Below are 12,591 nucleotides of genomic sequence, written 5' to 3' on the forward strand. Positions count from 1 at the left end.
AAAGAGGGAGCTAAGTCGAAAGGTGAGGCTCTCAATTTACCAGTCGATCTATGTTCCTACCCTCACCTATGGGCACGAGCTGTGAGTCGTGACCGAAAGAACAAGATCCCGGATACAAGCGGCCGAAATGAGTTTCCTCCGCAGGGTGTCCGGTCGCTCCCTTAGAGATAGGGTGAGAAGCTCGGTCATCCGGGAGGGGCTCAGTATTGAGCCGCTGCTCCTCCGCATTGAGAGGAGCCAGATGAGGTGGCTGGGGCATCTGATTCGGATGCCTCCCGAACGCCTCCCTGGAGACGACCCAGGACACGCTGGAGAGACTATGTCTCTCGGCTGGCCTGGGGACGCCTTGGGATCTCTCCAGAAGAGCTGGAAGAAGTGGTTGGGAAAAGGAAGTCTGAGTGTCCTTGCTGAAGCTACTTCCCCCGCAACCTGACCCGGAAAACCAGTAGAAAATGGATGGATGGTCTCGTCTCCTGTATACTTTATTGCTTTCCCCTTAAAGAGTCACAGTGAGACACAAAAGATCGCACTGGATGGAAAAAAGATACAGAAAGAGAACAAACAGATAATGACCGACATGGTGTGTATCTGTCTTATGATGAACACACGCTTTCTTATTGTGAAACACCCTGAATAGAGTTTAGCAATCCTTTCAGATTATTAATGACGGATAATGTTTTCCGGTGGACATAAAAAGTCTGCACACCCCAGCTCAAATGACTGGTTTTTGCAATATGAAAAATGAAACCAAGATAAATCGTTTCAAAACATTTTCCACTTCTGATGTGACCTGTACAACTCAAACATTTTTGGGGCTTTTCAAGAGGGGGAAGTAAAAATAAACAACAGAAATAATGTGGTTGCAAAAATGGGCACACCCTTTCATAAATGCAATATGGCTGTGCTCAGAATTAGCTAATTACATTAAAATTCTTTTCAGACAGAAGTCAGAATACAGTCACCATCATTTAAAGTGCCTCTGATTCCCCCCCCCCCCAAAAAAGTTATGATTGTCTAATTTATTAAGCCTGACGGTTTTGTGCCAACAATAACTATTTGAAACTGTTAATAATTCGGTCCATGTTAAGTAAGACCCCAGTTGCATCTGGAAAAAAAAAAGTGCCAAAACATGATGCTGCCACTACCGCCAGTGTAGTGTCTCTTTGATGAGTGTGTGTTTGTGTTGGAATCTTGGTATAATGACTAAATATTTTAACTTTGGTTGGTGCCCCATAAAATCTACCAGGCACGTGTTATGGTCTGAAAACTAAAATGAAAGCTAAGATGAATGAAAATGAAACTAAAGCGAAACTTTTGGGCCATAATTCCAAAAAATAATTATGTTTGCTGCAAACACAACACGGTCTGGGACCAGAAGAACACCAGAACTACGGCGAAGACTGAGACTATTTTTCTTTAGCTTGAATAGGGCTCGTAGTCAAGGTGCAGGGAATGATGAACAGTTTTAAATAGCAGTGTTGGCGCAAAACCTTTAGTCTTAATAAAATATGCCAGGAGAAGCCTACCAGAACATCGGAAATATATTTAGAGTAAAGCAGAGGCACTTTCAGTGATGGTGGCTGTATTCTGACTTCCAGGCTTCTGCGACAAAACAATAAACAAATAAAGTTAGGAAACAGCTACTACAACATCTAAAATGTATTGGGGGCTAATCTGAGGCACTTTAAATGCTGATAGGTGTGTGCTGACTCCCATTTAACATGGGTTGGAATGGTTAAATCTGTGCCCCGCGATTGGCTTGGCAACCAGTTGAGGGTGTACCCCGCCTCCTGCCTGATGCTAGGACTAGCACTCCCGTGACCCTTGTGAGGATAAGTGGCTCAGAAAACGGATGGGTGGACCAGTCATATCCCAGTTATAAGAGGGTGTGCACAGATGTGCAACTACATAAATTAATTTTTTAAAGCCCTATTCTCTGAAAGATTAAAACAAACAACAACCTTATCTAAGTCTCATTTTTTTTTACATCACAAAAAGCCTTTGATCGAACAGGGGTGTGTCTATTTTTGAATCAACTCTACACAGTTCGAGAATGTTTTGAGGGCACATACAGTATTCTAAAGTTAATAAAGAGAGGGCCATTCTGATACTTGAGATGGAGGTTTAAAGGAATTGAAGGACTTGAACACACTTTGCACACCAACTCTCAGCCCCCTTGGAGCTGACTTGCGATAACCATGTGCTATATTTGTCTTCCCACTATCTTGCTTTTTTTCCCACTCCCTCCAGTTAACTCATCAGGTGACATTCCTCCGGCAATTCCTTGGCTATCTGGCCCCCTTTCCACCCCCACAGTTTCCTGCTCTCTCCTTTCTCAGTGAAATTTAGTTCCCCCTAGCTCTGTTGACCACCGCACCCACTCCCTCCCCTGCTAGAAATATAGCAGAGGTGCAACGACAACAACATAGCCCAAATATGTTACACATGGGGAAGCAGAAGTACCATGACATTTGTCAAAGAAGATTAAAATAAACAAATATTAATAATCACCCTCACACACCACAAAACTAGAGGAAAAACCTCATTTACATTCATCCATTCAGTCTCTTTACTGCTTGTCACCACTTGGGTTGTGGGTGTGTTGGAGCTCAAAAATTAATAATTCTCCACTTTTACTCACACATGCATTGAAAATGTGTTTATTTTGTGATTGTAGTTTGCAATCCATCTCATGTAATATCATACTGACTATTTTGCTCTATTTCCTTATTTTTTTTACAACTAAATGAAGTACATTAGAAATAGAGTGCAATGAATTCTGTTCTACACGAGCAATTCTCATAAAAAATGGTTCAAATTTTTGAATGCATTAGAGGCTACATGGAGTGAAATACTCAGCTGAAACCAGCAGATGACCTGTTTACGACACTATTTCAACTAGTGAGTATTCTGGGTACCCCTGTCCAACAAATGACAGTAACCTATATTGCCTTGATGCTGCAATGTCAAAAATGCAGATGCAAAACATCACAAGGTCATGTGACACATTTGTCGGCTATTTTTTGCTTAGTGTGTAATGAGGGCCAATAGTGAGGATGTGTGAGGTGTAACATTAGCAACATATCATGGCTAATTCTCAGAATCTTCCAAACAAAACCTGGCTAGGAGTATTGGAGCAACCAGAATGAATGTAATCTGATATAACTGTTCTCAAGCATTGTAATCACCGTGTCTGTCAAATAAAATAAACGGCAATGCCTGAGCCTCAGTCCAGTCAACGTGACACAATAAGGGAGCGAAAGTGAAGCGGGGGAGAGGATCGGGTTGCAGATGCTTACGAGTCGTCGGCATAATCTTCGATGCTATCCCTTTACCGTGCCTACATTCAGACCAGAGAGCCTGTGGCACTCTATTTTGGGGAGCGGAATTAATATTGTCTCAAAGCATTGCGTGCATTTTTCGTATCCCTGAAGTCACACGGGACCAATCTTAAAATGGATGTGTTTATTAGTGTATTGCAGGTTACGTGCACGCAGATAATGTCCTGAATGCTCGCCATGCTGCGATGCGGCCTCTTAGTAGTTGAGCTTCAATTGAATACAATTTTCCAAATTCTCCAATATAAAGTGACAGTTTTACTTCAATCATTAGTTCGGTCTGTTTAATTTCAGGTTATCCTTGTTCTCTGCTCCTTGGTATCATATTAAGAGAGTTAACACATTGAGTAAGGAATATGCAACATAAATACGATACTGTTTATAGTTATTTAGAGTAATAAACAGCATAGTAAAACTTCAGTGTTTACATTGACTTTGTTTTTAATGCTTTTTTCTTAAAGTGTCTCTTTAGCCATTACGTAATTAGTGTCAACCACGCAGATATTGTGAGACGGGCCCTTTTGGTCCAAACTGGGACATGTTTAATCATTGTCTTGCTAGTCAAATACATAAAGTATCTTCTATTATCAGTTCCTGCGGATGTAATCATTGTTCTAAGGCTGTTAAATTGATGTATTTCTTTATATGCTAATAATGTAAATCCCCTGAACATTTAATTGGAAATGTTTTATCACTCATAAAATAGACCACATTGCCACCTTGCTTTGTATTTTTAATGACAATTTTCAAGGCTATTAAAAATCCCACACTGTCCACCCAATGTTGCAATCGTTCTGGTGATATTTAGAAAATGGACGAAGTTCTGGAAGCTTCCTGACTGGCTGCACAGAGTAAAGTCACATGCAACTCTGCTCTTAATTTGTTGGTTTTCAGCGTTCACTTAAATTCTAGGTGCAATATGTAAAACACATCCTTCGGTGCTTTATTATTGGCTCTAAAGTAGCATTATATAAAAAAAACCCACCCAAGTTGTAACGAGCATACTTAAGGAGTGACCATTTATGGACCTACTCCATATCCCTTTTTGAGGCAGAATGTAGCCTCTCTTCTGGCCTAATGCAAGATAACGTTACCTCTATTTTAACATTAAACGTTCTGTTTCATGGCTTTTCAGAGATGCTAATGCTCAATTTCAACAAAGAACAAATTAAACTTTTGTACTTGTTTTGGCATGAGCTTCTTTGAGTCTATCTCCCATATAGACCTATAAGAGGAATATTATATTCTGCACACATCTGAAATTTCATGAGCTTCGAACAACTTGTTCAATCCTAGTTGATCCACTCTTAATTATAGTTTGATTACAGGTATGTTGTATAATCATTTTAGTAATATTTTTCAAAAACACAGTGTGACGAGCATTTCCCAAAAGTAAATATTTTTTTTTGCAAGGCCTTGTACACTTTGTGTACTAGAATACCTTAAGGATGTGGTGGTACTTTTTCATACAATAAATACAGTATGTAGTTTGATTCCTATTTCTAAGATGGCATAAGATAATCGACAGTTTCACTTTGCAGTTTACATGTATATATGCATTCATTTTGGAAGAAGGCTGTAGATGTCCTATTTTGGTGGTTTCCGCCATACAGAGAGTGATGTAACCTTTAGATGAGACCGACACCTACGTTAGATGGAGCAAGTATTACCTGAAAGGACTTTACCACCATCTAGTGTTAATCATTGAGACCTACAATTCATATTACTGTTGTCTGTTATGTTTAATATATTTTCTTTTTTTTCTCCTTCCCTAATACAGAAAAACTAAGGGGTGACGTTCTTTCCCACCAGAACTTGAACGCAAGAAACAAAACAAGGTATTTTAGTTATTCTGTAGATTTAGGTTCGTTTTTTGTTGTTGTTTGTTTGTTATTTGCACAATGTAAAAACACAGCCAAACCTGCCAACTCATATCTATTATTTGTGTGTCCACATTTACAGATGGCTGAAGAAGAGGAAACACGGGAAGTGCTCTTTCCAGACTGGGAGGGTCCAGATAAAACAGGCCTAACTATTGAACAGACACGTGAAGGAGAGATTTTTGTAAAAGAAGTGAAAGGAGAGTCACCGGCTGCACGATCTGGGAAAGTATATGAAGGTCATTTTCATTTTATTCATTTTTTAAAATCTCATACCTTATTTTTTTTAAACAATAAAGCTCTCCAAAAACCCGATTTACAATGATCATTCTCCCCAAAATTCATGCAACTTTATTTAACAGGTGACCAAATTGTGGGCGCAACAATCTATTTTGACAACATGAGCTCAGAAGAAACAGCTGAGCTGCTGAAGACTCTTAACCGTCACAAGGTTGGATTGAAACTCCAAAATAAAGATAAATCACCATGCTGCTCCCCCCTGAGCACACCATGTCGTTCCCCAATGGGCACCTTGACATGGGAGGGGAAAATGGGAAGCTCCAGTCCAGACATCATTCTCGTAAGTCTTTATTTAAATTCCCAAATTTTGTATCTACTGCTGAATTTCTTAAATTGAGTATGTAATTGACTCGCGTGTTTTTGGATGGTTAACATTGCGATCAAATATTTGAAAATTCCTTAAATATGGTCTATATTGACAAAAAAAAAAAAAAAAACATTGCCAAAAATACCCTGAATGGTTCACATGGTGTTCTACAACCTCAACTCCAATCATGTTGAAAGGTTGTGTTCAATGAAAACAGAATACAATGATTTGCAAATCATGCTTAACCTATATTTGACTGAATACACTACAAAGACAAGAAAGAGAAGATGTTCAGACTGATTACCTGGATAAATTAGAATTTCATGGGTGCAACATGGTCCAAAAAAAGTGGAAGAGAGTTATAATTACCACTGTGTTACATCACCTTCTCTTTTAACACCATTCAGTAAATGTTTGGGAAGTGAGGCCACTAATTGTTGAACCTTTGTAGGTGGAATTCTTTCCCATTCTTGCTTGATGTACAGCTTCAGATGTTCAACAGTCTGGGGTCTCCATTGTTGTATTTTGTGCTTCAGAATGCGCCACATATTTTCATCGTGAGACAGGTCGGGACTGTAGGCAGGCCAGTGTTGTACTCGCATTCTTTCATTACGAAGCCATGCTGTTGTAACACATGCAGAATGTGGTTTGGCATTGTCTCGATGAAATAAGCAGAGGCGTACATGGTATAGACTTAACTTGGATGGCAGCATCTGTTTCTTCAAAACCCATATGTATTGTTGAGCATTAATGGTGCCTTCACAGAAGTGTAAATTACCCATGCCATTGGCACTAACACTGCCCCATAGCGTCACAGATGCTGGCTTTTGAACTTTATGTCCATACCATTCCAGAAAAGACAAAGTGTACAATTTCCCAAAATAATTTGAAATGTGGACTCGTAGGACCACAGAACACTTTTCCACTTTGCATCAGTCCATCTGAGATGAGCTCGGGCCCAGAGACACTGGTGACATTTGTGGGTGTTGATAAATACAGTAGCTGTTGCTTTGCATTGTAGAGATTTAAGTTGCACTTACGGATGTAGCACCGAACTATACTGACTGACATTGGTTTTCTGAAGTGCTCCCGAACCCATGTGGTCATATTCTTTATACATTGAAGTTGGTTTTTCATGCAGTGCCGCCGGAGGGATCAAAGGTCATGGCCATTTAATGTTTTTGTTTTTTTGGCCTTGCCGCTTACATGCAGTGGTTTTTCCAGATTCTCTGAAACTTTTGATTGTATTGTGGACCATAGAAGATTAAATCTCTAATCCCTTGCAACTGCACATTGAAGAACATCCATCCATCCATTGTCTGAGACGCTTACCCTCACAAGGGTCGCGGGAGTGCTGCAGCCTATCCCAGCTAACTTCAGGCAAAAGGCAGACTATGTTCAGAATAGTCCCTAAACTGTGTTCTAAATTACTTGTTTACAAAGAGGTGACCCTCACCCCATCTTTGCTTGTGAATTCGGGGGATGCTCCATGGCACCTACTTGTTCCCAAGTACCCTGTTCAACAGTGGGATCTTCCAAGTAGGTGTTTCATGAGCATTTCTGTTTTTTTTTCTCACCTTTCTGAGTTTTTTTTGGCCGCAGCTGTAAAATTCAAAGTTAAGGATTATTTGCAATGCACCATACAAAACAATACATTTATCAGTTTCTGTAGTGACCCTGTTTAAATATAGCTTGAATATGATTTGCAAATCATTCTATTCTGTTTTTATATTTAGTACAACATCCCAACTTCATTGAAATCGGGGCTGGATTTACAGTCTACAGTCCTGGTATCGCATGTAGTTTTTGAAAATCATGGTTTGCTATTTTATAATTCCTCCTTAATTCGCTTTTCTCTGAACAGAGTGGGGATGATGAGGACTATAAAAGGATTTACACAAGGAAGATCAAACCAAGGCTCAAGTCTGAAGACCTCGCAGAAGGAGTAGATGTTCGCACAGAGCGGCATAGCAGCACAAGTAGTGACGGCAGTACAATTACAACTGTCACCCGCCGCATCACCACCTACACTGTGGATATGCCAAGTGGCATAAGTGAGCAACTTGAGCTTTCCAGCCCAGATTTCAAGGGCCAAAGGCAAGAATCAGGGTCTGGCTCTCCAGGAGTGAGAATTTCATATGGCAGCCCTTCCAGTAATGTGGGAGATGAAGGAGTTTTTGAGTTAAGTAATGATTCTTCCAAGCTAAGGGAAAGTTCAAACACTGGTAGCAGGCATGTTCCAATGGGAGGCGTGAGCGGTAGTGAGGTATTTACAACAGATAATGACAATACAGAGTCAATTCGTGTGACTCTACCTGAAAAAGGCAAGCAACCGTTTGTAACATCCATAGATAAAACAAAAGAGGGTGAGGGAACAACGGGGAAATTAGCAGAATTTATTGTTAGTCACACGCATTCAAAGGAATCAAGCTCAATTCATATCCCAAGCATCTCACTGAACAGAGGTTTCACAGATGGTGAAAGTGAATTGAAAGACCCGTCCGTAAAAACGACAGTCAACATTCAAACAAAAAAGTATCACGTTCATGGTCCAGACGTAACTCTTGATCAGAAAGGAGGGGATCTCAAAATGCCTCAGATAAACATAACTTCCCCTGGAACAAAGGGTTCAAATTTTGATGCAAAAAATCGTGACATGATCATGAGTCAGAGAACCCCACAAATAGAAGGAAAAGTAAATGTGGAGATAACGGGGGAGAGCGGCTCTGCAAAAATAAAAAAGACAAAATTTGGATTAAAAGGTCAGGAAGAGCAGGGCCCAAATGTTAATATAAATCTGAACAAGTCTGATATTGATATCAAGGTTCCTGAGATTGATGTCCTCATAAATCCTCATATCCCTGCGACAGATCTAAATCTAAAAGGCCCTCGCGTGAACGTGTGTGTACAAAATACAGAGGAAAACACAAAAATTCATGGAATTGATATCAAAGGCCCAAGAGACGACAATAAGATTTTGGCGGGTGATCAAGGTCCTGAAGTGGATGCCAGTCTAACAAAAGTTGGTTTGGACATTCAGGGCCCTGATTTGCCTATACCAAATATTAAAGGAGTTAATTTTGACAACACCAGCGGTAAGACCAAGGGAACGAAATTAAAAATGCCAAACATCACAGTACCAGACCTCTCAAAGCCCGAAATTGGTTTGAACGTGAAAGGCACAAAAATCAAAGGTGATGTGGAAATGTCAGGACCAAATATTGAGGGAAATATTGCAGCATCGGAAATTAACGTCAAAGGGCAAAAAGTTGAAATTAAAGGCCCCAAAACTGGATTTGAAATGCCACCGATTGTCTGTAAAGCTCCAAATTTAGAGGGACATGACATTGACATTAAACTTTCTGATGCTAATATTGATGTCAAGGTGCCTAAAGCTGATGTCAGTTTCCCCAAAAGAGATGGAGACATGAAGGGTCCCAATGTAGATTTTGAAATACCAGATGTTGACATCGACACTCCAGAATGGAAGATCAAGGGACCAAAACTAAAGATCCCCAAAATATCAGGTCCAAAGATAAACATGCCAAATGTGGATTTACATAGAAAAAGCCCAGAAATCAAAGGTGAGGTGAATGTGTCACTACCAAATATTAAGGGAGAAATTCAAACACCCAAAAAGGATATCAAAGGCCCAAAACTTGACATAAAGAGCCCTGAGCCCAGAGTTGAAAAGCCCAAAATCAAAATGGCAGGATTTGGCTTTGAAGGTCTGAAAATTGAGGGTCCTGATGTTGATATAAATCTTGCCAAAACTAATACTGCCATCAAAGTCCCTGAGGTTGATCTTAAAGGTGCAGGTGTTGTAGTAAATCTCCCAAAATCTGACTTGGATTTAAAAAGCCAAAAAACAGACATTGAAGGACCGGACTTTGACATTGACAGTCCGAGTGGAAAAATCAAGGGACCTAAATTCAAGATGCCAAAGATCTCAGGGCCGCAAATCTCAATCCCTGATATGGATTTCCAGCTGACAGGCCCAAATATCAAAGGTGATGCTGATGTGTCAAGGCCAAATATCAAAGCTGATATTGAAGCACCAGAAATCGAAGGCCAAAAGGTTGACATCAAGGGACCCAAGACAGGGTTTGAAAAGCCCAAAATCAAAATGCCAGGATTCGGCATGAAAGGTCCAAAAGTGGACGGCCCTGATGTTGACATTAACCTTCCAAAGGCTGATATTGATGTCAAAGTCCCTAAAGTTGATCTTAAAGGCCCAGAAGTTGACATAAATCTCCCAAAACCTGATGTGGATATTAAAGTTCTAAACATGGACATTGAAGGACCAGATCTTGACATTGACTGTCCCAGTGGAAAAATCAAGGGACCAAAATTCAAGATGCCAAAGATCTCAGGGCAAAACATATCGATGCCTGATGTGGATTTTGACCTGAAAGGCCCGAATTTCAAAGGTGACATTGACGTGTCAGTCCCAAATATCGAGGGTGATGTTAAAGCACCGGAAATGGATATTAAAGGTCCAAAAACTGACATAAAAGGACCCAACACTGGATTTGAAATGCCCAAAATCAAAATGTCAGGATTCGGCATGAAAGGTCCAAAAGTGGATGGTCCTGATGTTGACATTAACCTTCCCAAGGCTGATATTGACGTCAAAGTCCCTGAAGTTGGCCTGAAAGGCCCAGAAGTTGATATAAATCTCCCAAAACCTGATGTGGATATTAAAGGTCTAAACATTGACATTGAAGGACCAGATCTTGACATTGACGGTCTCAGTGGAAAAATCAAGGGACCAAAATTGAAGATGCCAAAGATCTCAGGGCCAAAGATCTCCATGCCTGATGTGGATTTTCACCTGAAAGGCCCAAATCTCAAAAGTGACGATGTGTCAGTTCCAAATATCGAGGCTGATATTAAAGCGCCGGAAATGGATATCAAAGGCCCAAAATTTGATATCAAGGGACCAGAGACAGGATTTGAAATGCCCAAAATCAAAATGCCAGGATTTGGCTTTAAAGGTCCTAAACTGGAGGGTCCTGATGTTGACAACCTTCCCAAGGCTGATATTGATGTCAAAGTCCCTGAAGTTGAGCTGAAAGGCCCAGAAGTTGATATAAATATCACAAAACCTGATGTGAATATTGAAGGTCTCAACATGGACATTGAAGGACCAGATCTTGACATTGACAGTCCCAGTGGAAAAATCAAGGGGCCAAAATTCAAGATGCCAAAGATCGCCGGGCCAAAAATCTCAATACCAGATATGGATTTCAATCTCAAAGGCCCAAATCTCAAAGGTGATGTTGATGTGTCAGTACCAAATATGAAAGGAGATATTAAAGCACCAGAAATGGACATCAAAGGCCCAAAAGTTGACATAAAGGGACCCAAGCCAGGGTTTGAAAAGCCCAAAATCACAATGCCAGAATTTGGCTTTAAAGGTCCAAAACTGGAGGGTCCAGATATTGATATCAAAGTCCCCGAGGTTGATCTCAGGGGCCCAGAAATTGATATAAATCTCCCAAAACCTGATGTGGATATTAAAGGTCTAAACATTAAAGGACCAGATCTTGAAATTGACAGTCCCAGTGGAAAAATCAAGGGACCAAAATTCAAGATGCCAAAGATCTCAGTGCCAAAGATCTCCATGCCTGATATGGATTTTCACCTGAAAGGCCCAAATCTCAAAGGTGATGTTGATGTTTCAGTTCCAAATATCGAGGGTGATATTAAAGCACCAGAAATGGACATTAAAGGTCCCAAAATTGACATAAAAGGCCCCAAAGCTGGATTTGAAATGCCCAAAATGAAAATGCCAGGATTTGGCTTGAAAGATACAAAACTGGAGGGTCCTGATGTCGACATGAACCTTCCCAAAGCTGATATTAATGTCAAAGTCCCTGAAGTTGATCTGAAAGGCCCAGAAATTGATATAAATTTCCCAAAACCTGACGTGGATATGAAATGTCCTAAAATGGACATTGAAGGACCGGATCTTGACGTTGACAGTCCCAGTGGAAAAATCAAGGGACCGAAATTCAAAATGCCAAACATCTCAGGACCTAACATATCGATGCCTGATGTGGATTTTGATCTTAAAGGCCCGAATTTCAAAGGTGACATTGATGTGTCCGTCCCAAATATCGAGGGTGATGTTAAAGCACCGGAAATGGATATTAAAGGTCCAAAAATTGACATAAAAGGACCCAATAGTGGATTTGGAATGCCCAAAATCAAAATGCCTGGATTTGGCTTTAAAGGTCCAAAACTAGAGTGTCCCGATGTTGACATTAACCTTCCCAAGGCTGATATTGACGTCAAAGTCCCTGATGTCGACCTGAAAGGCCCAGAAGTTGATATAAATCTCCCAAAACCTGATGTGGATATTAAAGGTCTAAACATGGACATTGAAGGACCAGATCTTGACATTGACAGTCCCAGTGGAAAAATCAAGGGACCAAAATTCAAGATGCCAAATATTTCAGGGCCAAAGATCTCCATGCCTGATCTGGATTTTCACCTGAAAGGCCCAAATCTCAAAGGTGATGTTGATGTGTCAGTTCCAAATATAGAGGCTGATGTTAAAGTGCCGGAAATGGACATTAAAGGTCCAAAAATTGACATAAAAGGACCCAATACTGGATTTGAAATGCCCAAAATCAAAATGCCAGGATTTGGCTTTAAAGGTCCAAAAGTGGAGGGTCCTGATGTTGACATTAACCTTCCCAAGGCTGATATTGATGTCAAAGTTCCTGAAGTTGATTGTAAATATCTCAAAACCTGATGT

The 12,591-nt window shown here is 40.4% G+C and overlaps 1 protein-coding gene and 1 long non-coding RNA gene across 3 annotated transcripts in view; one reads left to right on the top strand and one right to left on the bottom strand.

The window, feature by feature from the left end:
* The window catches only part of ahnak (AHNAK nucleoprotein), a 36,320-nt gene that overhangs the window by 7,797 nt on the left and 15,932 nt on the right, over nt 1–12,591 (top strand). The window contains 4 exon segments of the mRNA XM_061835409.1: nt 5,119–5,176; nt 5,301–5,457; nt 5,581–5,798; nt 7,690–12,561. Of these exon segments, the coding sequence (XP_061691393.1) occupies nt 5,301–5,457; nt 5,581–5,798; nt 7,690–12,561 (5,247 nt within the window). The 5' untranslated portion in view covers nt 5,119–5,176.
* The window catches only part of LOC133508885 (uncharacterized), a 40,217-nt gene that overhangs the window by 4,786 nt on the left and 22,840 nt on the right, over nt 1–12,591 (bottom strand). The window lies entirely within an intron of this gene.

This window comes from Syngnathoides biaculeatus, chromosome 11 (assembly GCF_019802595.1).
Source record: "Syngnathoides biaculeatus isolate LvHL_M chromosome 11, ASM1980259v1, whole genome shotgun sequence".
NCBI classification, from domain to species: domain Eukaryota; kingdom Metazoa; phylum Chordata; class Actinopteri; order Syngnathiformes; family Syngnathidae; genus Syngnathoides; species Syngnathoides biaculeatus.